Raw genomic sequence first — 26,668 nt, forward strand, 5'->3', positions numbered from 1 at the left:
CAGTAAGAACATATCTGCCCAGAGGGTTTGAGTTTGCAGGATGGTTTCATATTATAGACCAGAGGAAACCTAGTTTTCCACATTCTGGTTTGGATCCCAGGCATGCCAGGTTTTATTATATTCCAGAATGCATAAAATGTACTTCCAGCTGAAAGTCAATGACTGCTGAGCTGTCCGTTCACCTGATTATAATATAATTATATATTAATTAAATTATCATTGTAACCACAGGACCTCTTATGATCTGAATCAGTGATTTATTTAACAGGATCAGAGCCACTTCTGAGAATGATAATGTGAAAAATGGTATTCAGGAGACCAGTTAGATCTGACACATGTATAAGTTTCTTTCTGCACAGCAGTGAATAGCTGGAAAAAACTCCTGGGAGACTTGGCATAGAATGATAATTAAAAACATGCCATATTATATCTTCTTGATTTATGATGACTCTAGAAGGCAAAATATTTTTATATGCATCTCTGACAGTGTACATGCTGCATTGGTGAGTCCTAATGCAGCTTTCAGAAGATATTCTATGCCTTAAAATGATACCGGTGAAGCTTGGACAATTTTCTATGAATGTTACAAATACACGTACTTCCAAAATCTTTTTTGCTGGGTCTCAGGAGGACATAAAGACAAAAGTACTATCATACTTTGTTGCATTTGTTCTCTTTAACTGATGTTTTTCTCCAAAGGAGCATGTAATTATTCACCCATTCACACAGCTGAGCTGTATAACTGGCGCTATTAGGAAAAGGTTTATAAAAGCCTTTATAAGGTCGAAATGTTTCAGCTAACATGATTTTCAGATGTGGGTAGTGAACTACTTTTTTAGCGCAGCTAAAAATGCTGGAGAACTACGCAATATGCAATAAATAATAAAAGTATCAGAGCATGTCTTCAGTGAATATTAAGCTCCTGAGTTGCTCATTTGGCCAATGTTTTAATGTGGCTCAGGGTGTGTGACATTTGCATGTTTGTCCTGTGTTGACAAAGCAAAGGTACAGAGAAGAAGGTAGAAGTAAACCACATCTGGGCCCTCCCTTACCAAGAAAACCACATGAGTGATCACCATAGGTGGAATTCAGCTGAACAACACTTACCCTCATCTTATCCTAGTTGTGACAGCATCTTTCCAGTAAATATGTAATAAATGTATTTTTATGCCAAAATAATTTTATCATAGCTAATACACATCTAATACAGAATCACAACTCAGTAAATGTATTGTTCAAGCCCACAAGTTTCGTTATGTTTTGATGGTGAATAACCCCAAATACAGCTGTGTGTGTGTGTTTTTAAAGAGTAATTATGTTGACCATGTGTAACCATTCCAGGAAGCATGAAATTTTGTAAGAGTAATTGTTGTATCCACAATTCACATTTTCCGTAAACAGACACACACCAAAGCATACAGATACATCCTGACAAAAAGGAAATACATATTGTACAGTTTTTTCCCCCACACAGCTCCATTTCTTGTGTTGCTGCCAGTTATATCAAGGTTTAACCTGCTTGGTATGGAAATGTTGAACTTGCCCATTCTGAAATCAGATTACGGAGACTGTTTTGATAGTATATAATTTGAGATAAGTAATTTAAAAATTAAAGACCCAGCACATACTTCACAGACTGCTATGAAGTGTACAGTTTCTACCCCTCTGCCCACTTTAAACCTGCTACCCATACTGGCCTTTAAGTGTTTTGGGAACCTTTACTGCAATAAAAAAAGTTTAGGAAGTTTGTATGTTTTGATAATCTATATATGTACACATGAAAAAAAAAATTGGAGAGTTTCAGGATATCTATCCTGTGTTTTATGCACCTACTTGAACGATGAACCTCGGTGGAGAAAGTAGTAGGTAAACTATGTTTACTTGAGTCACATGTCTGCAGCTATGTCTCTTTCTCTTAATGTAATGCATGAATTGTACTTTTGCTGAGATGTCGCTTTGGACAAAAGCATCTGCTAAATGAATACATGTAAATGTACACATATCAATGGCTTCCTATCACTTCCTCCCCTCCTCGACCACATCCAACGCACCTGGCAGGTATCAGCAGGGGCCACTATGAAGGAAGCCATACCAATTCTCCCAGGATGCATAATCTCCTTGAGACAACCTTCCCCTCAGTGCTTCCTTACTGCATCCTTACCTCGCCCGATTCCTCCTCCCACTCCCAATTTTGGAACAACTGTTTTGCCCTTTGACAACGACCTCAAGAACGACATTTACTCCTCGTTTCTGTGACCCACGCCTGTCCCTGACCACAACTCCTGCTATTGCCCTTCGGAGAGAAATGAAGAATCCTACCTCCTGGCCATGTACATGTGTGAAACTTCCTCACAATAAAATAGCTTTCTGAAGGTTTTTTTTTTGAAAATAGGTGCCATTACTTAGGTTGTTAGGAAAGTGGGTTTCTTCAATAGGTATTTTGTGAAGAAATAATCATCCAGTGTTACTTCATAAGAAATGTTTAACCACATAGCTCAGTGGAATATGACTTACAGTATAGAATGTCATAAAGCAGAGTGCTATGGCCAGGGTGAACTCATTGGGAGCTGTAGGCAAATCACAAAGACACGCATCAAAGATTAAATGTTTTGCATGGAGCAACACTGCACTGAGCCTGTCAGTTTTTGCATATTCTAGGGGATCAAGCAGATCTTAAACATGTATGCATGTCCAGGAATACCTAAGCAATACCCAAGCAATACCCATATATATAGAACTTATGCTGTACAAAAGTAATGTCTATAGAGTGTCAAAGTTTTTCTCATGGCTGGTTGTACAAAAAGGGAAAAGCATATGACAGCAATGATGTCAGCTTGCACTTGAGGTGGTTAATGAGGACATACAATGTAAAGATTACTTGTACTTGCTTACTTTATTTTTTCAAGATTTGAAAAATAAATGTTGACAAAACTATGTATTGTAAACAAATTTTCACAGTTAACATGATCTGCTGTAATCATTTTGGATCCTCTACAGCCCACAATTAAGTTACATGAAGGACAACAATAAAAATACATACAAACTGGTACTTTAGTCAGTAAAAAAAGCTTTCAAATAAATCAAAATAAAATGATCTATAACAGTTGATTACCAAAAACTGCAGCATCCAGTGACTGATTGTTCCATTTTCAGAATTTTTCAAACTAATGAATAGTAAATATAATCATTAATTTGAAAGGAAAAAAAAAAAAAAAAAAAAAAAAAAAAAAAACTTGTTATAATGAAAATTAAGGCATGAACAAAAACTGCAGAATGCATAGAAGTGCATTAGATAAAAAAAAGATAGCAATTAGTAAAAATTACTGTGCCTGTGATGGTTTGTCTGATTTTGCCAAACAGTAGATGCTTTGTCCATGTGATGTTTAAAAACTTAAGTATTAGGGGTATTTTAAACTGAATTGAATCAAAAGATTACTACTGCATTAGATGGGACAAGCAGGTTTTGTCCGTACATTTGTATTCATTCGGCAGAAATTATATATTACTAACTACTAAAAATTATGCACTGAGAAACAGTGTCTGTGCAAAGTATTAAAATAGTAAAAAGTCCAAATTCAACCAATGCTTATATTTTGCAGAGCACCAGGATGAATGCAACAGAGGCTGTTGCTGGGTTGACTCACACCTGCGATTACAGTAAATGCAGGCACTGAGCACAAGCCAGAGCACGAGCCAGAGCACTTAGGAACAGACAATCAGAGAACATCAGCGTTCATAATCAAATACAACAGCGGATATACTTGGGTGTTGTCTCATTTATGACCCTCTCTGAACAGCATCCATGCAAAACCATCCTGACATTTGGGAGGATGTTTCCCTGCAGTGCAGCGTTAAGAATATTAAAACCCACACATTCTTGCCCTTTGCTGCTTTTCACTGTATGTTAGGGAAGAAGTGTCATTTTTTTACTGATCCAAGTTGCTCTTTTAAAAAACAGGCTTTATCGTTTCCTTCCAACTTGCAGTCCCCGTCTCACTACTGTAATCCTCAGTCCCTCTCTAAACACAGCAGTATCCAGCGGGCTTACAAATGTTGGATCTTCCTCTTCCTACCTTTCAAAGCACCTGTTTATCTCACATCCACAGCCTCCAACTCCATCATTAGTATCCACCATCATTGTTACTCAAAGTGTAGTGTCCAGTGTAATAGTTATGGTTCCCTCCCTCTCCTTGTGTAGTACCATGTGCAATCCTCAATCATCCCTACTCTAGCAAGAGCTGGTCTGCAGGTTGCTTTCAGTCAAGATGGAAGTGATACTCGATGGATCATACAGGTCTTCATCATCATCCTCAGAGCTTACAGCGGAAGAGTCCAGAAGTGACCGCTGGGACTGCTGGATCTTCCGCCTGAAACACATTACCACGATGTTATAAATATGTCTTTATAACATGGCACTTTGTGAAACATCATGTTGCTTCATCCTTACACAAATTCAGTCTTTCTAAATGGCTATTTCCATAAAGCTGTTCAATAGGTTATGTTATATAAAAAAAAATAAAAAAAAAAAAAAAGCAAAACTGCTTTAGCAAGGCAGCTACAAAAAAAAAAAAATCTCCCTTGAATCTAGAACTGTGGGGGAAGCGGGGGGGGAGGGCAAACATCACTTATTTGCCTTTTAGCCCATATGAAAAAAAGAGACTTTTCAGCATTTAGAAAAATCATTCCGAAGATATTTCAGTGTTGATCCCTTTTTTCCTTGAGCACTCAAACAATGATGAAGACAATAATTTAACTTATTGAAAAGGTACCACTCAACAACAAAAATGAACAGAATGCATTAAAGTGTGTACTACAACAGCGCTATGCATGAGCAGCTGCACAGGACCACGTGCAAAAGGTCTGTCTTCTCACTGGCCAGGGAACCACCTGACTTGAGCTCAACTTCCTCATAACGGCACATCGGCAGCACTGCTCCACCTGCTGCTGTTAAAGGTTTACAACAGTCTCTGTGGCGGGACAGCAGCCCACTCACTCACCAAATCACACAGAGTGCTTCTCCAGCAATCTCATCTAACATCATAAAACTCCAGCTGTGGAGATCCTGGCTTTTACTCACGCCTGCAGTCGCAGAGCTGCGTTCACGGATTTAACTCAGCTTGTCATTATTACACAAGTCCTAAGTAAATCCGAAAGCTTCCAGTTTACTGCCAACACCCCCTTTTATTGGATTAGTTCAATTGGTTTACTTCACCTTTCTCCTCACTAGTTTATACACCTTGTAAGAGAAGAGTGCAGTGTTCTGTACTACTGGTTTGTACACTGCGAACATCTGGTGTGTCTGAAGAGCAACTATAAACTCCGGTGAAATGGAGCAATGAAAGCAACGAAGCGAAAAAGGACCATCATCCATCTGCAAACCCTGCAGAGCTACCTCTGTCTTATAGGCAGCCCAAAGAGCTGACAGCTGTCACACTAACACTCTGCTCCACAGTTGGCCAGATTACATTGCATTCATGCTGTTTAGAATTTAGTTCAATACTACTGTCCTGCCTATAAACAAGTAATTCACTTTAGTTGAACAGGGATACATGTGCTAATTCTCAAACTGCCTAGATCATCTTTCTTTTTTTGCTTCTGTGTTTTGCTTTCTTTTTTTGCTTTTACTTCCACTTTACTGTATCCAGTTTTGCATTTCTTGTACTTAGCTGGAGAAGAACATCTAACAACCAGTGATCCACAGGGGCTTTACAGGCTTTAAATTGTACACCGTGGTGCAGAGATACAAATCCTGGCCAGTTTTCCTCCCTCCCTCCCCCCCCACCCCCCACAGTGGATACTTGGCCTGTGAACGACAGAGCTAATACTAGGACTTTAATCCTAGTTGAAAAACTTGGTCCACATATGGTGACTAGCCTGATCAGACAGAGACAAGAGAGATCCCATTCAAATATAGCACATCACTGTTAGCATACTCACTTCTCATCTCCTGTCACATTGCCTCTTGTCTTCTTAATAATTAGTGTCTAATAAAGGGTGGGTGGTGGAGAAAGACTGGGGGGACGGTTAACTCACTTCAGTTCGGCCTCCAGGGTTGTGACCCGAGCATGCAGTGCTTCCTTCAGTTCCAGCTGCTCCTCCAGCTCTCGGAGTGCCTTTCTGCGTAAGCCGTCCAGCCGCTCCACCTCACTTTCACTCTCATCCACTTGTCTCTTCAGGGCTTTCACACGTAGGGACAGCTGCAGGAGTTTGGGGCATATGCATAGGGAGGTTGTTAACACAGTGTAGTCTGGCACACCAAAGGTGGCTACATTCCACGTTAGAGTTCCTGTTCAATGCCCCAGGACCAATGTCCATATGTTTGTGTGTACAGTATATCTTCATGTTTAACTCGTGTGCTGATGTGTTTGTGCCCATGCACAATTTGAGCATAAACACAACCCCAGCTAACTTTTCTTGGTTTAGTTGGTTTTGAAGGATGGCAACAGTATTTGGCCTCTATAATAATGTGTACCTGGTCCCTCTGTTCCGAGTGCTGCTGTCTCTCTTCATCCAGTGTGATATTCAACTCCTTCAACTTCCTCTCCAGACGCCTCTGAGATGCCACCATGCCGTTCTTCTCCCTGACACAAAACACACACAATTCAGCGTGGCCTATGTATAGCGCGTTTTCACTGTTACACAGTCGAGACTCAAGTCCAGGTACAAGAATTCAAGAGACTTCAAGCACGTTATTTTAGAACAACATTCCAGTATCACAGTGCTGCCCTGTACAAATGTGATCTTGCCCTGTGGTCAGTACATCTCAATACCTCTCCTCGCTGTGCAGTCTCTCCTCCAACTCCTGCACTTTGCTCTCCAGCAGGGAGACACCAGCTGAGGAGCGAGATTGTCCCTCCATGTCCGCCACGCGGGACTTCAGCTCCTTTATCTATGGTAACAAGGAGGGTAGCAGAGTTACCATAACATCCTCCCACACAGAGAAAGATGAGAAACAAAATTCAAGCAAATACAGATGCACAGAATACCTGTCTCTCCAAGGAATTCTTGTCCAGCTCCAGGTCCTGTTTGGATGATCTCTCCTGCATGAGCTCTGAGCGCAGCTGGTCAATCTGCAAGAAGTAGTTCAAAGATCAGGAGGGAAGACCAGACTGAGGCACAGTGAGAAATGTAATCTGCATGGAGGGGTACACAACAAGCCTGTACAGAAAGGGAACAGAGGTCTGTAGTGCCTGTCGTGTTTGCAGTAATGATAGCCATACCTGGTCCCGGCTGCGTGTGACACGTTCAGTTAGCAGCTCAACACTGCTCTTCTCCTCATCCAGTTCTATCTGCAAGTGCTTCACTTTATCCTGAGACATGAGAAAAATGTACAGAGCAAGGCAGAGGTATTGGTGACACAAATGGAGAGCCCATTTTTCCCCTCACTCCTTCCCCTTCCCTCCCGATCATCAGTGCTCACCTCCAGGATCCTGACCTCCCTTGTGCGATCTGTGTGAGAACCCTTCTGAGACTCCAACTCATTCTCCAGATGTTTTATTCGGTTGGTCAGCATCTCCTTGTCCAACTGGGCATTGTCCCTTTCCTCAGAGCACACCAGCAACTCCTTTTTCAAACGATTCACCTACGCAGGTACATAGTACATGTGCTACTCAAATCTTGCACATAGAACTATATTAGTAATATTGTCAGAAACTGTTTTCCACCGAGTCGCTTTTGTTTTACACATAACCGGACTATAGGTTTTTTTACTGCAATTTTAAGCCTGAGTAAAATCCACGCAGTTTTCACACTCCTGGTAAATATAGGTGTGGGGCAACTAATATATCAAAGGGGACAAATATACCTATGAATACTGCATATGGCTGTACCACGATTCTATAATGCTGTACAAGAAAACGGAGAAGGCAAAGACACAAAAACATTACATATATACACAATGAGCCATTGCCATCTTCACACTTGTCTCTTACCTCCTCCTGCAGGGTCCGTAGACTACCCTGTGAGCGCTCCAGCTCCAGCATACGTTCCCTGCCCTGCCGTTGGGCCTCCTGCTGCTCCTTCTTAGAGCGCTCCCGGTACTCCTCCAGCTGGGTCTTCAGTGACAACACCTGTTGCTGGGACTCCAAGGACAGCTGCTCCTTCTGAGGACAGGCAGGAGTGGGGAGCAAGTGACTGACCTCTAAATATGTTGATTTTCTATGCTAAAATAGGGTCTTCAAGTAGTAGAGCCTAATCGTCAAGACGGAGCAGAGTTTACAGCAAATGTGGAAAACTCATAACTGTTCAAACAAATTGAGCAGAATGTAGAGGAAATGTACAGGTCATCACAGCTATAAAAACCTGTGCACATATGCAGAAACATAGATGTAGGCTTAATCACAAATTCCATCATGATTTTCCATTTTTTGTTTCTTCCTGCACAGATGAGAAGATGACAGCCTACTGGTAATAAGGACATCCACACTTACCTCTTTGTTGGCTTTGTCCAGTGCTCTATCCAGCGCTCTCTTCTGCTCCTCGAGCTCAGAGGTGCCCTTACGCAGCACCTCCCGCTCTCGCTCCCTGTCGTCTAGCCGCCGGGCCAACTCCTCATTCTCCTGGCTTAGCCGAGCCTCCCTGCGCCGGGAGTCCTCTAGCTGGGTACAGAGGCCACGGTTCTCCTGCTCCAGAGCTTGCTCGGCCTCAGAGCTCCGGGACATGCTGGTCTGCAGCTGTGTCTGCAGAAAGGTCAGGTGCTCAGATGCTGGGTGGAAAGGCCACCACATCTTCAAACACTGTCTGGAGAACTCTTAACCAAGCAAACCCATTTTTGAAAAAGTAACACCAAAACAGCAATCTGTTGTAATTATCCAACATAATACTCTGGACTAACTTCATGGGAAGGACTTTATCTTGCAGTATAATCCAAGAAAAAGGGCTGTGCAAACAGGCGTGTCTCACCTCCAGACGGGCAAGCTTTTCCTTAAGGCGGGCACTGGATTCCCGCAGCTCCTGCTTTGTGTCCTTGTGCACATGTAGCTCTGCCTGCACAGCAGACAGCTGTTCCCTATGAGTCTGGAGCTCCTGCTCAGAGGAGGCCAGCTGGTTTTGCAGGTGTTCCACTTGACTCCGTGCCTCCTGCAACTCTTCCTGCAACTGCTGCACCACGGAGGGGTCCGGGCGCTAGAAGGAGGAGGAACAGCGAGGTACACAGTGAAGAATCCCCCAGAAATGGAAGAATGAATAAGTCGTCAGTAATACGTGGGTAAAAAGGAGGAAGAGGCTTCAGAGATGCTGACAGCAAATTTCATTAACATGTTATATTATGTATACGGTTAATTATAAAGATCACTGTACTACTCAGACATTTAAGAGCCGCTGTTGTAGTCCATAACAGCACACCTGCTTTGCTCTCTCCAGTGCCTTAGCAAGGTCTTCTTTGTCTTTTCGTGACTGACCCTTCAGTCTCTCCATTTCATACTTTTGCTCCGCTTCACGCTCCTGACTCGCTTTCTTCAGTGACAGCGCCTCCATCCTTTTTTTGTCAGCTTCCATCCTTTGCTTCTCCAGTTCAAGCTTGGCCTGCTTCAGTTCAGCACGACAGTTTTCCAGGTCCTGTGAAGCACATAAGTATGAACTACATTTAACTTCTTAAGAGAGAGACACTAATACACAGGTGAGAGTTGTGCAATCTCAATTTGATCTTGGACAGTCTCAGTTTGCCAGCAGAGTCTGTATGTACCAGTGTGAAACCAATAATGCAAGTCTACATACCTGTATCAGAGTGCTGGTGTGATTTGGGTCAGGCATCTGCTCCTTCATTGCAACGAGTCTCTCCTGTAGCTCTTTCAGCTCTTCTTCAAATTCGTCCTTTTCCAAACGGGCCTGCAGTAACCTATAGTACAAACATCAGCGTTAACATCATACACATACCATAGTTTCAGCTGCAACAAACTGGACCAAACTATGGTGGTTAATAAGCATCTGAATGCTTAACAAGTTTGACTGATTGGCACCAAATGTGATGAACTTAGTCACTGAAAACAGCCTGCAGTCAAGAAATTAAAATTATTCCAAAGGCCACAGACAAAACTGTAACCACTTCAATTTACACAATACTATGGAAAAACAAAGTTCCATTACAGACAAAGTACACGGAATATTCCAGGCAGACTGATACAACACAGGAAGTGTAAATATTAACCACATCATACAATTCATATTTTCATAGGGCTACCTTTTTTTGCATTGGCAAATTAATGTTATGATGTAATCATTATTATGCAACAAAAAACATTACAAAATAAAAAAATGTGTGCACTTAATCCTGCATAAAAAGTAATGTGAGGACTTAACTGTGCCTCTCTTACAGAGCTGAGTCAGTGACAAGACCAAATAAAATCGGATGTTAATCTTTGATTAAAGGTATTCTAGTTAAGCGAAACACTTATCTATGGCCTCTGTGGCTGCGAGTAATTAATGGTACAACAGGAAGCAGAAGAGCCCAATATTTGCGACGTTGGAGTGGAGAAGTGTGCCAACACACACACAAAGGAAAATACCACTTCACTGGATCAGTGGAGTAAACTGCAACAAGTATCGCAGTTTCATTCCACTCCATATTACTTCTCAGTTTTTTTAAGAAGAGGGGCATTCTCTACATTGCAGTCCTAAGAGCATTCAACAAAGTTAAAATAGCAATCGTTTGCAATCTAAGTCAAAATTGTCAGTTAATCAACAAATTACATCCTTAGTATACTTAGTAGGTATTGAAAAAAAGTTCAATTGTTGAAAAATTCTGAAGAACAAAATCAGAGAACTGCACTAAGCTGTATCTAACAACTACATGCCTACACAACTGTACTGAGACAGTGGATGAGAACCCCTCACTCAGATTTGGTGCTGTTGGCCTGCTCCCTGGCCAAGTGACAGTCGGGGGGGAGGACAAAAAGAGAGAAAAAAATGACACTCATGCCTGAACAGATTTTTAAAAACAGTGGAAATGTTAAATTCAGCAAAATCATCAAAAACCAAATAAAAAAATAAACAAGTCTGCATATATGTGGCTTTGCGTGTACATGTGTGAGAGTGGACTCACTCCTGCTTGGTGGTGCGCAGTTCGTCCCTGGTGGTCTGGAACTGCTCCCTCCAGTGTTCACCCTCCTCTTTGCAATCCTCCAACTGCTGCTGAAGGGAGCGCACGGTGGCGTTCACGCGCTGGCGCTCTGCTTCAATGCCAATTTGGGACTGAGAAAAACAGAACAAGAGGTTTCACAGTTATCCTGGCAAGTCACTGATAATGTTTTTGCTTTAACTGGTTCTCTAAAGCTACCCAGTGCGAACAGTGACCAACACCAGGGCAACAAAAACATTCTCACGTTTCTCGCCTTCTTTACAATGCCTAGCAAGCAAAAACATGAGTACGGCGATGATGCAGACAAGAAAAAGCAAAAGAAATCAGATTTATAAATTGAAGGGAAAACAGTGGGGAATAAAAACCATCCAGTTTCAATAACCACTTTATCCTAAGCAGGGTTGAGGTGATCCAGAGCTAATCCCCTCTTGAGCCTTCCAGGTACTTCCTGCACAGGACACCAATCTGTCGCAGGGGTAGTCTCACAAACACCAATTCACCTGAACTGCATGTCTTTGAACTGCGACACAAAACCAGAGCACCCGGAGGAAACCCACACAGACATGGTGAGAACATGTGAACTCCACATAGACGGGGGGGGGGGGGGGGGGGGGAAATCAAACCCACACCCTCTCACACCACCGAGGCGCTGTGAGGCAGCAGCACTACTGACTACACCACCAAACTGCCTGGACATGGAAATATAATGCAGTATTTATATTAATCTAAAGTGATACTGTAGTGTATCACTTTAGATTAAGTGTAACTTGGAAATATATTTTAAAAAAGCCCTATTACACAATGTAACATTCATGTATGTTAGTTGTTTATATATCCTTGTAGTTGAAAACATGGTGTTGGAAGAGAGGTAACGTATTGTGCCTTGCTCCTTGCAGACTTGTTTAACTTGACCTGATGTTTCTTGTTGTATACAATGTATCAGTTTTATATTTGTCTGCTTATTAGTGGTGTATTTACTGTCTCCCTATTTATTGCCTGGTTTGTATTTATAACAGTCTACGGAACTATAGTCTGCGGGAGAAACGCAAACAACAATTTCATTGTGCAATGTGTTACATACACACGACAAACTTCAATTAGTTTATATAATGCAGCATAATGGGGTTTGCAAGGTATGACAAAGTCAACTATGATGAGGTCATTGTAGCAGAACTCAGTTTAAACTGAAGACTGTCTGTGTGTCTGTGTCACGGTAGCGCAGCAGGGTTGACCGGGTCCCACTCTCCATTGGGTCTGGGGTTCAAGTCCCGCTTGGGGTGCCTTGTGATAGACTGGCATCCCGTCCTGGGTGTGTCCCCTCCCCCTCCGGCCTTACGCCCTGTGTTGCTGGGTTAGGCTCCGGCTCCCCATATGGGACAAGCGGTTCCGACTGTGTGTGTGTATTAAGTGTGTTATTAGTCGTGCATTTCATGCATTAACAACCAATTTGTTTCTGAATATCTGTGTGCTCCTCCCAGTCTCTGGATATGGGGTATGCATTTTACCTGTGAGACTTGTTCCATGCTACTTCTCAGTTTCTCCATGTCTTTGCTGTACTGTTCCCTCAAGGCTTCAATCTCCCTGTCATGTGTAGCCACCTCATCCTTCAGCGCTCCCTTCAGGGCAGTCAGTTCCCTTTCTCGCTGACGCAAGGTCTCCTCGTGCCGCTGGTGCACGGTGACAGCCTCCGCCAACTCCGCACGCACTGTCATCAGTTCCTAGAGTTGGAGATGGAGTGAGAGGATATGGAAAGGAAAAAGAGGCACTGGAGTGAAGGAAAGAAGGATGACACGTAGGTGGGCAGACATGTCAAATACACAGACAGGTACCGTCTGGAGGAGCTCCACCTGTCCACTGCTCTCCGACTCCCTCCTCAGCTCCTCCTGCAAGCCAGCCAGCTGGTCCTCCAGGTTCCGAACCTGTGACTCTGCTGTCTCCCTCTCCATCCTGAGCTGAGTAAGCCTAAAAACACATTCACACTGTTAGTGTGAGGTGACACACCTGGCCATAAATAGCTCATTTATACGTTCACTTCGTATCTGTGTTCTTGAGGATACAGTGTCCCCTCTCTTACTCGGTGTGTGCCTGGTGGAGCTCTGTCTTCTTGCGGTCCAACTGCTCCTGAAGCTGCAGGTTCTCATCCAGGCAGTCCTCCAACTCTGCCTTGAGGGTCTGGTCTGCACTGCCCATCTGGGTTTTCTGTTAAAAAGGTCAAGATTATTTCAACATCCTCTGGAACAACAAGCCATTTTACATGATCAGTATAAGAGTGGTATGAGGTAGCTTTTCACCGAGTGTGAAACTGCCATCATGCAGACACACACAGATGCATGTACACCAATCCCTGCTGTCTCCCGCTGAACCCCAGTGAATACCACAGGAACCTCCATCTTGGGCTCTTCTGCCTCCCCTTGTACCATTAATTACTCACAGCTACTGAGGCTATAGATGAGCTCTTCACCTGACTAGCTCCAAGGGCTCAGGGCAACTGAGTGAGCCATCCTCCTGACGTCCTCCCACAACGCTTATGTTAAACTATCTTAGTGGTTCTTTCTAATTAAAGCTCCAAACACTTGTGGTAATCATGCTGTATCAAGGCGTCAGGACTATTTACTCTACACAAGCGCAGTCAGTTAACGAACATTCATTACAACAACATTAAATGCAAGGTTCCAATGGTCCATTTCTTTTAATTAAGAACTTGAATTAGGTTTTAATTAAGGTCAAGAAAAAGGTTCAGCTAAACGATAATTCAGCAGGTGGGTGAAGGAGTGGAGCAGACCTCCAGGGAGCCGTCTGGATTTGGGAAGGCCAACTCTAGAACACACAGCACACAAAACAGCAGCAGACATTTAGTATCCAGGAAGACTCCTAGAATATTCTTTAAGAGCTCTTTAAGCTGCTTTTGTGAATAATTCCAATAATATAAGTCAACTGTTATAAATTTTACGTACACACATACATTATATCTAAAAGGGAGTATTTTTTCCTTTCACTGATACTCCAGTTTTCTCCCACACTCTGAAGACGTGTTTGAGGGGAACTGTGACTAAACTGCCCAGTGTGTGTATGTCTAACCGTCTATGTTTGCATCTCATGTTCTACGCCTGGCTCCAAGCCTTCTTTAACCTAAGTAATTATTGATAATGAATGAATGAATGAATGAATGATACTGCAAAACAGTTGGGGAGCACATGACAAAACTAAGTTGAAAATAATAAGCCCATCTGTACAAGCTACACTTCCATCACACTCATCTACAACTCCAATGCTAAAGTCACAAACGCCGCACCATATCTAGCTTACTACAAAATCTGTTTTACAAAACGAGGCCACAGAGATTGAACCATCTGGATAATTGACAAAGGAATACTCCTGGGGATCTTGTACAATTATCTAGACACTCAATGGGATAATTAACTCAGTTATTCCCTTTTTCCCCCACAGGTGATGGATGTCAGTAGGGAACTGATCTGGAAGTTGGAAAATACATTTCTAGTCATCACAGCTGTAGTTTTTGGAAGCCTAGAGGCTGTTGTTGAGATGTCTAAGACAGACTGATGTCTTACCAACACTGTTAAAAATTCAAATGTACCATCTGTCTGATTAGCCTATATGATAGAAAACTCTTTGTGGAATTAGAACAGATTTACGTGATGTTTCTGTTTCCACATAAGTGACGTTTCCTACTTCCCTGCGGAGAAGCACATCAATACTCCACACCTGCGCCTCTGGAAGGAGTGTTTCACATCTACCTTGCGTTCCTCCAGGAGGGAGGCCTGCAGATCAGCTACTCTCTTCTCCAGGTCCCTCTTCTCCTTCCTCCAGGCCTCACAGGGAGCACTACCGCTCTTAGACAGCCATAGACACAAACAAGCTCCAATGAGACACATGAATGCACACACAAGGGTATTCAGACAAAGTCCAATTGCTTGTATACAGACACAGTTCCTCACAACAACAGGTAGCTTGCACAAAAAAATGGGAAGAAGTTGCACATCAAAATTAAATTAGATAAACATTATATTGTTTCATTAATATATTTTTACTGCATGTCATTAGATTAACTACACAAACACCCGTGTGTGTCCAAAGGTAGTAATAGCAATAAGGCTACCCCGAGTCCCTGAATCTTCTGAAAGACGAGGTCAACTTTGCGGTTGGTAGCTGAAATGCTCTCATTGTTCCTTCGGGGGAAAGGAGATGGCGAGAGAAAAAGAGAGACATTATAAAGAGCGCATTGATACCATTTCCCACAAATGTAAAACGTCACCTGACCACCAAGTCACTTTATCAAGAATATCCATTACGGTCATCCTCGATTCAATGGTCAGATGCAGCATTCTACTGTAACCTTAGCCTGCCACTGGATAGGCCTGGGTGGCTTGAATTAGATCTCAGCTCTGGATGTGGTATGCAGTTTCAATCAGCACTATCATCTAGGGTAGAAGTGGACCTTGCTGAGAGATTAATGTTAGGGGAAGCTGCAACACCTCCTTCCAAAAGCAGGAGCTGAAACAAAGTAAAAACGGCCTTTACCCTTGTCTCAGTATGTTGTAGATCATTTGTTTGGTTTGTCGCTCTTCATTCGATGGCTCTACACTTTGATCCTGGTCCATCAGCAGGTCAGGGGTCACCTTCACAAAGATAACACACTTACTGCATTTATTCAGGAATTTGTAATGAGATGCCAGAGGTAGTTTACACAAAGAACCAATGAAACAGAAATACAAAAGACATGTGTTTCATAAGTTTAAACCCCTTAAATTTTGGCAAATACTTTTAAAATAGTATTATGAAAAACAGAAATTAGGACATCCAAAGTAACATTCCATCTCTGTCAACAGATTTATTGATAACATTTTAATAAGTGACTCATTAACAACTGACCAAGGTCTTGAACCCCTGCCTACACTGTCACTAACCTGGCTCTCCGTCTGAGTGACCGGAGATGTCTCCTTGGCAACAGACAATACTGTTGATTGGCTCACATTTGGCCTGCTGGCTGGGAGGGCTGTCACTTTGGCCACAGACTCTGAGCTCCGCCACAGACTACTGTAGGAGGAGGTGGTAGATGACGGAGGGGAACTGTAGCGATTAGTTGTGGTGGAGGATAGAGAGGGGGAAGCTGAGATCTCTGGGTCATTCTCAGAGGTGTCTGTACTGTGGGAGTGCCTCCTTTCTTCCAAGCTGAAGTGCTCTCGAGCTCCAGATCGACCCCGTGTTTGACGGCCAGGACCGCTGCCATCAAATTTACTGATGAGTCTGTTGATGGGAGCCAAGGACTTAGTGTCCACACTTTGGGGAGACTCTTGATGGGGGATACTTGTGGTAGAGGAGTCTGGGAAGGACTCCCTAGATGAGTTCTGACTTGACCCTCGTCCTTCATCTCTGCCCAATGACCCATTCAACTCGGATTGGTATGACCCAGTCCAGTTGTTCCTTGCCACCCTGCTTAAAACAGTTGAACGAGGCTCTCCTCTCTCGCCACCAATTCCGAGGCCTCCTTCCAAATTTCCATAGCTCCCCGACCGGCCATCCCCAGGAGGTCTCCTCACGTGCCCATCAAAGTCCTCCACCGACTCCCTCTCCAGCAGGGAGCCATGAGATTGTGCCCGTCTGAGAGGGCTCCCGTCCCCTGGGGGGTATGGCAGACCATGGGCTGGCCCCTCCTCCCTCCTCCTGGGCAGGCTGTTGTAGGCCGGAGGGAAGCTGTAGTCCCGGGGCTGAGGCTTCAGCTGTACCCCATACGAGTCACCCTTCTCCCCCTCCTTCAAGACCACATAAGGCTGTCCTGCTATCCCCTGCACCCTGACCGCCACCCCATATTTGGAGGAAGGGATGCTGGAGACAGCCTTGCTGCTGCTCCGTGTCCCACTGGGAGCGCCACCCCTGGTGTCATGGAGGTCCTTAATGAAGCGAATTTGCACGCCATAATCCACAGGCGTCTTCCTGTCTGATGAAGGCACACTCATACTGGTGTATAAAGGAGAGAAGAGCGTGTGTTAGACATACTGTAAATAACAGCTGTAGCCCAAGTCTGACGGGCCTTGTTGGAGATACTGAAATGACAGGTCTCAGGGAAACACTAACTTGAATATGGAGCTTCATGATAAAATATCTTCAGCAAAACAGAGAATGGAAGCATACAAATCATAGACTATATCCTCTCAACAATACAGGTCAACATCAGGGAAAGACTAAGAAAAAGTCATTCTTGTAAGGGGATATACTTTAAGTATTCCTACTGCATATTTATGTATTGTCACGGACAATGCTCACAAAATTAAGAGCAAGCAGGACCACAATGCCCTGAAGTTAATCCTTCTCCTGTGTGTTGAGCTCAGAAGACCAGAGGATCACATCTGATCCAAGGTAAGAGGAGGCATCCGGATGGTGTTACACACATCTAAAACTTCTTCAAATTCACTGTTAGGAAGCCACACACGAAATCTGGACTGAGTTTTGTGGATAGATGTAACTGTAGACCACGGAACTCACAAACAGCAATTATTTATAGTCTCAACTAATACTATACAGAGCAAATATATGCTGTTGCAGATTTCATTAATGCTTATCTCTCACCAAAAACCTGATGTGATGGAAAATGGTTACACTAATGCTAAATAACAGTTATAATTTTAGGCAGTTTTGGAACCTCAGAAGTGCAGGTAAAACTCTAAATGAGTTAAAACCAAAAGATGATCAAGCATTTTAGTTTAAAGTATGGAACCATCTGGATTATCTACATCAAATAAGGAAATTCTACATCACAAACAGTACAGTGTGATATATCCAAGATGTATATATGACGTGTTTACTGGGTGGGATAAGCCCTGGACCAACACGATCCTACACTGGACAAGTGGTTACTGAAAATAGATGGACGGACAGGTATTTTACACCCCCTAAAATGGGTGTTTAAGTGGGTCTGGCGTTCCAAGTCCTGCTTGGGGTGCCTTGTGACAGACCGGCGTCCCGCCCTGGGTGTATCCCCTCCCCCTCCAGTCTTGCATCCTGCGTTGCCGGGTTAGGCTCCGGCTTGCCACGACCCTGCTTGGGACAAGCGGTTTCAGCCAGCGTGTGTGTGTGTGTGTGTGTGTGTGTGTGTGAAAACACTGCGAGACACTGTAGTGCTGTTAGTTTGTGCTATATAAGGAAGCAGAAACAGTGCACAGATCTTCAGTCCCACATGTAACATCATACTTAAATCACACTCCGTGTATTAATACATTAGGAAGCCACCCTTTGTTCTCTCGAACACACACATACACACTACAGGTCAGTCAGTGTTTACAGTAGCACAGGCAGTGTGTCCTTGCCGACGTGTTGATGCGCAGCAGTCAATCCAGAAAGAGACAGAGGTAACGGAACCGAAAGCCTCAACACCAACAGTATCTCCATAAAGATTTCACGTCACGTTTTAAGGATCCTTAATTCTGTGTCTAACTTTTTTCATTTTTGTACAAGCCTATAGGTGAGCTCCCAGCAATTACACCAGCACAAATTCCTTTACAAAGAGCTAGGGAGTCAGTTAAAGTTACACCGCCACCAAACCAGCTCTGCACACCACCCAGAAACTGCATACGTACAGATTACTTTTAAGACGTGCAGTATTGCTGAAAGTAATAGTCATGTGGTTAAAGGCCAGAGCTCACGGCAGAGCTGCCTCACCCACCCACCCACACACACACCCACGCTCCCACTCGGCTTCTCACACGTTCCGTTCCCTGTATGAATCACCATGAGAGGAATGAGGAAGTTGGCAGCTCCCTCGATGGATTACAGCTTTGCGGGCGTTTACCTCGAGAGACTGGCCCCTCGGGCCTGCTGCGGACTTTGCTTGTGACCTTCATTAGTCATTAATGGCACACACACACACACACACACACACACACACACACACACACACTCTCCTGCTTTTCACGCTCGCTCTCTCTGTCTGCAGTCACAGTGCCTGCCAATACCTATGCCACCTGTAAAGAGTTGAACACAATATGTCAAGAACCATCTGCTGGAAGGAACCAACAGAATGCCCTTCATCTACTTCTTTTCTAATGCATTTTGATACAGCTTCTCCTCCTTCTTCCTATGCATTTAACTGGCAATCTCTACCCTGTCTACTTCATATCAATTGAAAGCTAATTAGATGTCAATTCTAATTTTGAGATAATTGTTAAAGCTGTGTAACTCATACCTTATTACATTCCTCTCCATGTTGGATAGCAGTCTCTTGCTCTATTCTGAACATGAGCCAAACTGACACTCAGTATTGCTGCCAAATGCATTCCAGCACCGGCTAGTTCCAACGTCGGTTAAAAACTGTGCGTTTACCAAATTGTTTCCTCCAATATAAAAGCACTGCTTTATCACTCTTCTCTTTCACTCACAACACCTGTCCACTTACACGGTGCCACATGTGATAAAAGACGGTCATTCCTATTAGGTTGCCCTGGACCGGAAATGTGTACAGCACTGAGACACAGCTCACTGCAATAAACTGGCTGCACAGGCACATTGTGCAGTTGTGCATGCAGGAATTGAATGTTCGCTCCCTCCTGTTACGGTGGTGCTGAGGGCTGCGGAGGTTGAGTGCCATGAATTCTCGAGAGACCGAAAGAGCACTCGGAGTGATAAATGTTGCCAAGCGACCCCCTTATCTCTTGAGTCCTGTGTGGGAATGGCACTGGGAGACGGTACGAATGACAGGTTTCGTAAGCTTGGGGAGCCTAATAAAAACATCCGCGCACTGCTGCCAGTCCAGCTGTTTCCCCCCCCCCCTAGAAAAACCACCCAACAATTCACCCAATACTGGTAACTACAGAGCATATCATTCAGTGAAGAACAAACCAAGCTTTCAAAGCTGACAGCAGCAGGTTGTATCCATTCAAGCTGTAAAAATTACAGTAAAGTAAGTCAAAGTGTTGCTGCTACTGACAACAGCGACTCGCTTCAGTCAGTCCAAAGCGGTCCGAACAGGGGAGTCCTCCAGTAAAATGTGGCATGGGAACCTCCCTCCTCTGTGTGTCAGTGTGTCACCGATGGAAGAAGTGCAGGGACACAACTCATTATCTCTCACGGAGAAGCGAGCACGTCCATCCCCATTGTCCGAATGATGTGGAGCAGAAAATGAGGACGGAAGGCGGCTGGGAACTCATCCCCTTCGAGAGCTCCCGTGTGCTGGTGTGTGCGATCGGAGCGGATCTTCCCCCAGGGCCTGTCAACAGTTCTGTAAACAATTAGTGCAGTCTGGGGTGCCTCCTGCTCCGTGCTATGAGGGTTTTCAGGTTCGTCAAAGCCTTGACAGACCAAGAAGTGGCTTCCTTCCAGCACTGGAAACCAAGTTTAGCCTCGTAAATAGAAACGCCTGACAGCTGGAATAATTTCTTAACGGTTACACTGACGTAGCTTTACAATAAAAGAAATATGTTTATAATCTCTCTCACACACACACACACACACACACACACACACACACACGATCTGTAGCGTACAAACTGTTCCGCATACTTCGAATGACTTGTTATGACAACCTTCAGCTGTATCACACACACTCACATTGGCAGAAGCCGCTTGTCCCAAGCGGGGTCGCGGTGAGCTAGATCCTAACCCAGCAACACAGGGCATAAGGCTGGAGGGGGAGGAGACACACCCAGGACAGGACGCCAGTCCATCACAAGGTACCCCAAGCAGGACTTGAACCCCAGACCCACCAGAGAGCAGGCATAGGCCAAACCTACCGTGTCCCCTGCAGCTGTATTATTAAATCTTTAAAAAAAAAAAAGAGAAGAAAAGGGAAGACTCGCACTGAAGATATTAACATTAAGCTTCCTCCTTACAATGTATACCAACCTTATTTGTGCCAACAATCAGAGAAAGAACAGCTGCATTATCCATACACTTGCAGACCGCACTGGTCCAGTGAAGGTTCAGCTGCTAGCAGACACACATACACAACACCGATCGAGGAGGACGCTCCAGACTCTACTGGCTCGTAGAACTGCCCTAGAACTGACGGAATGAAAGAGCACAAACACTTCGGACTGGCTGAAATGAAACAGAGCGTTGTCAGTAGCAGCAACGCTTTCCCTTACTTCACGCCACCTCTACAGTCTGTATGGATACCAGCACAATACCATCTGCAAGGTGACAATGAAACAAAAGGCCTAAAACAACCTTGAATCATAGGTATATCTAGATGGGGAGGGGGTGTGCCATGCCAGTGTTCAGGCTGAATTTGGCCTCTCAAACCTGCCTCCAATGAATAAATTGTTCAATTTTTATTAATCCCAGAGAGAGGATGACCAACTGCAGCAGCATACAATGTACAACATACATAAATACACACATGTAACTTGAGTATAACTGCTAATATCTTTTGGTCCCCTCAATATCTGACAAATTATTATGATTGCATCCTTTAAAATCTGCAGCCTGCTATTTTATTTTGATCCCATCTTTGTACTGAGGGGGGAGACCCAGGCAAACATGGGAAGACCAAACAAACTCCACAGGGACTGAACAGGGATCAAACCCACGTCCAGTCACAGAGGCATGGCCACCGTGCAGTCTTCTCCGCAGTCTTTGCTTGGCTTATTCTCAACATCAATTACTTGCTTTTCCTAGTTTCACCTGTTATAAGCTCAGTAAGCTCACGGCCTCCTTTTGAACTACCTGAATGATGCCAACTTGTCTGGTGTGTGTGAACTTACATTGTTTTAATTTATTTTTATAGTTTTTACTGTTCTGCTCTTTTGCAATAAATGCTGAATTAAGACATACATCATGTACCACATGTATGTTTTATTTGAGTGCATGCTATATAATAGCTAAAAAAAAAAAAAAACTGAACAAATACAGGTAGACAGCCATACAGTAATCTATAGTTATTAATGAAAGGAAACCGCCGTGTTATGTTGTGTTTTGAACTATTGAAGTAGAGACGGTCCCCGACTTATGGTGGGATTACGTTCCGATAAATCTATCGCAAGTCAAAAATATCGTAAATCGAAAATGCATTTAATACACCTAATCTACCAAACATCATCGCTTCTTATCCTTTAAGATGGACGAGACTGTCGATTGCAAAAGTCCAAGTTCATGTGTGATGACCATTATGGGCTTGCCGCCTTCATACTGAGCAATTATCTTGAGTTTCTCCTTAAGAGTAATTGCCTTCCTCTTCTTTTCACCAGTACCAGGAGACACAGATGGGCGTTTCGTAGACATGATGGATGGACAAAACGCAACACAGATACAAAGGGGTATCCAAAAAAAATGCTGGCAACACAGAACACTGTAGAGTATTGGTTGTATACACTAGCGACTGCAGGGCAGACTGGGAGATGCCGATCGCTGCCGATGCCCAGTATCACGAGAGGGTATTGTACCACATATTGCTTGCCTGGGGGGGGGGGTTGGAATCAAAATAAGTACAGTTTCTACTGAATGCGTATCGCTATCGCACTGTTGAAAAAAACCGTAAATCGGACCATCGTAACTCAGGGACCATCTGTAATGTCCATTTTAATGGAATTTGGTGATATTTTAGTGTAAATGCGTCTCAATGCTGGAGCTCAGAAATGTAGAAAAATTAAACTAATGGTAATTACATCTTTGATTTATGAGAATTTACCTTACAAAGGGCTTTTCAGAAATGCATTAACTTTGTAAGGCAGGCGAAGACCAAGTTGCTTAATGTTGAAGGTTACTTTAGCAGAAAATGTAAGCAGTTTAATTACAGGAGACTACCACCCTGATGACGACATCCTGTAACGTCTGTTAACCAACTGTACTGACTCATGTCGAGTCCCCTGGGATGTGGATGTGGTCCTGGACCACCGCTTATTAAGATCAGGGTGAGCCACGCACCACTGGGATGACTCAGAGTCTGAGTTAAAACTGGATCAGCTAGGTGCTGTCATAATTGGCCATTGGCACATTGTACACAATGTGCAATGTGTGTTTGTCACTGCGCTACTCTATCGTCACTTACTTTATTATAGAGTACTGTGAACCGTAGTACTGGCAGCTGTACCTAATCCCTCAACAAACTCACATTCAAAGATTCCAGATTATATTTCAAAGTTATTTTGATGCTGACTTTACTGATAAAATTGGGAAACAGCAGTGATATGACCAAAATGTGGATGTGGTGTGCTGAAAAAAAATTTACCAAACAAGACTTTCAGTTACGGAGATTCTATTAATTAATCCGATTAATCTATTAATTCTATTAATCTATTCTATGTAATCTATTCTAAATTCTATTAATCCGATTAATGTAATCAGATGCACAGGTACTGTTCGCTCAGCAAGCGGTCCAATCAAATCACTGCTTTAACACAACACTGAATGCGTTTCTTCCTGGGACTACATATTTATAATTTATTGGAAGGGTTGATCACCTGACAGATCAGCAGCAGAACCACAACCTGCTGAAGTCAAAATAATTCTTGAGTACACAAGACTGCATAAAACAGCTTCTTGTGAATGCCTTTAATCCTGCATAACTTCTGTCTAACCACATGTGACGTGACACAAGAATACTTAAATCCAAAAAGACATGATGCTTATTATTATTACATTATACTATAACTCTGAAAGATAAGTTCAATATAAAAATAGGCTGCAGGTAGCACACAGGTTGAGGACATGTGCTTGTAACCTCATGGTAAGCAGTTTAAGTCCTACTCTTGTCACTGCTGCAGTACTTTTGAGTACAACACTTACCCCAAATTTCTCTAGCAAGAATACTCAGTTTTACAAACAAGCTTAAAATATATCACACGAGCCTTTGGAGTCGAAGGACCTTAAGGATCAGGTTCGAATCCTACATTGGGCTATTGAGTGAGGCACTTACCCAAAAAAATTCCCAGCTGCATAGATGGGAAAACCACTGAAAGTAGTTTAAGACTAAGTCACACTGGAGAAGAAAGCATAAGTTAAATGAATAAATGTAAATGCAATGTATATGTAGAATCATAATGGTCACAAAATAAGTGCCTTTATTATTGAACCCACTTGATCATTCAGTGTTGCCTTTGGTCTTTATCAAAATTCCTCCACATTCTCCCCAGGGTGCTCTCCGCTTCTTTTTGCTCTCCCTCTTTTGCCCACTTTCACAGTGAAACAATCATGCATTTATTTCTCACTCAAATTCAAATGTGCCTCATTGGCATAACAAAAAGAACTCCAGTGAACCATATAGCGAAGGATAATGCGCTCTTACAATTCCACGCACTCATTTCTGGTAACCATCACTAACAGTGAATCATTCTCATACATGTAAGCTGTGTGTGTGAGAGTTTGCAACACTTCCAATAAAACAAAAGGCTGTGCAAAGGGCAAGTCCTGCTCACTGAGTAACCCACTCACCTGTGACCACTGCAGTGTTGACACCGGCACTTATTGCCACTTCTCATGGCCATAAAACTGCCATGAGCATGAAATGAAGCATAAGTGAGAAATGAAAAAAATATTTCAGGGAAAAACAGTCAGCAACCAGTTCTACTCAATTTAATCTGTTTAAATATTTTTGCACACTTAGAAAAGGTGTTATCCCCCAACCTGTTTGGAGGTGCACATTTACATTTATTTATTTAGCAGACACTTTTGTCCAAAGTGACTCCCAATGAACTCTATGTAGTGTTACCAGCCCACATACTTTTTCACTGCAGTGACTTACACTGGGTCACTCATCCATACATCAATGGAACACACACTCTCTGTCTCTCACACACCACGGGTGAGCCTGAACAGCATGTCTTTGGGCTGTGGGAGGAAACCAGAGCACCCAGAGGAAACCCACACAGAGACGGGGAGAAAATGCAAACTCCACACAAACTGGGTGGGGATCGAACCCACGTCCTCTCGCATCACCCAGGCGCTATGAGACAGCAGCGCTACAGCAAAATGGTTACAACAAAATGAGTCTGTTCCTCTTGGGCTGACACAGCCTTCCAAATGGTGGTTAGTGTAATGGGCCCTAGGCGTGCTACCTTTGGTAAATGTAGAAGCAGCCTATACTCTATACTATACTATAGTACCTGCTGTGACATGTAACACAGAGCTGAGGGGCTGCGATGTAACGCTCTTCATTCTTACCCCCCGCTGCTTGTCTCGCACTTCATGATCCACGATTCATCACACTGTTTATTGGAGCACGAATAAAACTTCTTTACCGGAGCGTTTCTTAAGTACGTGGCAGAGGCAGTGGCGGGGTTCGAACCAACAACCGTCAGGATACGAGCCCGAATCTTTGACGAGTACTAGTAGTGCGGCCCACACGTGCCCAGGTGGGGCCGAAGACCCCCCCCTCCGCGGCGGAGGTGAAACGGTGAACGGGGCCGCGGCAGGGACGCGCGAGCGTCGGGAACGCGCACGAGGGCACGGCAGCTCCCAGGAGGAGGAGCGGTGCCAGTGGTACAATACCGCACGGTAAAATTCACTCGGTGACCGTTGAACGAGCGGCACAGCTAAGTCCCACAGACTGTGACAGGTTACATTCCTCCACTTAACTTGAGTTTCACTTATTATTTCACTAATTTCTGCGTGTGTGTGTGGCTCGTTCGGCACGTTTGTTTCAGTCAGTCACAGGTGGCAGGTGTGTCACTGACTCTGGCACATGATTTCGCTGAACCCACGACAACCTCAGCCTCGCTCACAAACCCGAAGTGAACCAGTACTGAGTCAATGATGTGCACAAGTTGCCATCGCACGATATAAATTATATAATGAGGTAACAACCCGAACACTCACAACAACTCGTTAGCTGTGTGGAGACAGGTAGTAGTTACTTCATAAATTCGGTGTGTATTCAACTTACCTCCGTGTTCCAGTGTTGGTCCTTGATTATCTTGAGCCTTATAAATTTAATATTCGAACCACACTAAACATTAATACAAATGTCCTCTATTGTTAGAGTGTGAAATATATATATTATTTTCCTTTTGCCCGAACGCACTCAATCGTTTTCACTCTACTACAACCTGTTACCTTTGGGACCGATAAGCGTTATCCCGCCCAGTGGGCCCGCCCATGGCACCATCCCATTGGCTGGGCATAGGGAAATGGGCGGGCCTTTGGCAACGAACGTCGTTTGCATATTGGTGGAGCATCAACGCCAGTTTCCCAAAGGTGCTGCTGAGGACTGTTTTCCTATTGGTTTGCAGCCTTTCAGTCATGAGCGAAGGCCTTCGTGCCCGTGTATCTCACGTTTATTGATTTAACTGTCGCTTTTCTTCAAAGGGGCTTGCAATGTTAAGCTACCAACAGCTACTATCCATTTATACAGTATGGACTATATATAAAATACTATATAATAGGTTTACTAATTTTTCCTTGATTTAGAAAATTCTATGCATTTTTCTTTTCAATTTTTTTTTTTTTAATTGTTGTAGCTTTTCTATTTGCTGGTCAGATGAAATCTTAACGATATGAGTGACACTTATTCTGTATGTGAGTAAAGTCTAAAGACAGGAATGAGGTACAGTTTTTTACAGCACTCTAGAGCTCTGAGGCGTGACCTTTGTTCCGGTCCCTCCGACAGCTTCCCTCCCTACTTACATTTATTTAGTTAGCAGATGCTTTCTA

The 26,668-nt window shown here is 43.6% G+C and overlaps 1 protein-coding gene across 2 annotated transcripts; it reads right to left on the reverse strand.

Moving 5' to 3' along the window:
• Nucleotides 1-3,258: 3,258 nt before the first annotated feature.
• On the reverse strand, nucleotides 3,259-26,083 carry cgna (cingulin a). Of its 2 annotated transcripts, none has more exons than XM_018738311.2 (21): nucleotides 25,902-26,083; nucleotides 16,000-17,050; nucleotides 15,614-15,711; nucleotides 15,192-15,261; nucleotides 14,830-14,925; nucleotides 13,149-13,273; nucleotides 12,904-13,036; nucleotides 12,580-12,792; nucleotides 11,039-11,187; nucleotides 9,715-9,835; nucleotides 9,343-9,555; nucleotides 8,902-9,123; nucleotides 8,430-8,678; nucleotides 7,932-8,102; nucleotides 7,421-7,582; nucleotides 7,221-7,310; nucleotides 6,987-7,070; nucleotides 6,771-6,889; nucleotides 6,473-6,581; nucleotides 6,034-6,197; nucleotides 3,259-4,367 (listed from the first exon to the last, which is right to left on the reverse strand). In XM_018738311.2, exons 2-21 carry the CDS (start codon nucleotides 17,047-17,049, stop codon nucleotides 4,229-4,231), a joined length of 3,777 nt encoding a protein of 1,258 aa, XP_018593827.2. In that variant the 5' UTR covers nucleotide 17,050; nucleotides 25,902-26,083; the 3' UTR covers nucleotides 3,259-4,228. The 2 variants fall into 2 exon arrangements, with proteins under 2 accessions (XP_018593827.2, XP_029101813.1); XM_029245980.1 differs by lacking the exon at nucleotides 25,902-26,083 and adding an exon at nucleotides 25,181-25,292.
• Nucleotides 26,084-26,668: the final 585 nt, after the last annotated feature.

The sequence above is a fragment of the Scleropages formosus genome, chromosome 18 (assembly GCF_900964775.1).
Source record: "Scleropages formosus chromosome 18, fSclFor1.1, whole genome shotgun sequence".
Classification (NCBI taxonomy): Eukaryota; Metazoa; Chordata; class Actinopteri; order Osteoglossiformes; family Osteoglossidae; genus Scleropages; species Scleropages formosus.

Bases quoted from the DNA above. Each gene is read 5' to 3' on its own strand.
- cgna (XM_029245980.1), bottom strand. From the start codon at position 25,206: ATGAAGTGCGAGACAAGCAGCGGGGG. The intron at 6,582-6,770 runs GTATTGAGATGT...GTTTTGTGTCAG, and splicing joins AGACTGCACAGCGAGGAGAG to GGAGAAGAACGGCATGGTGG. The intron at 4,368-6,033 runs GTGAGTTAACCG...AATGTGTTTCAG, and splicing joins ACCCTGGAGGCCGAACTGAA to GCGGAAGATCCAGCAGTCCC.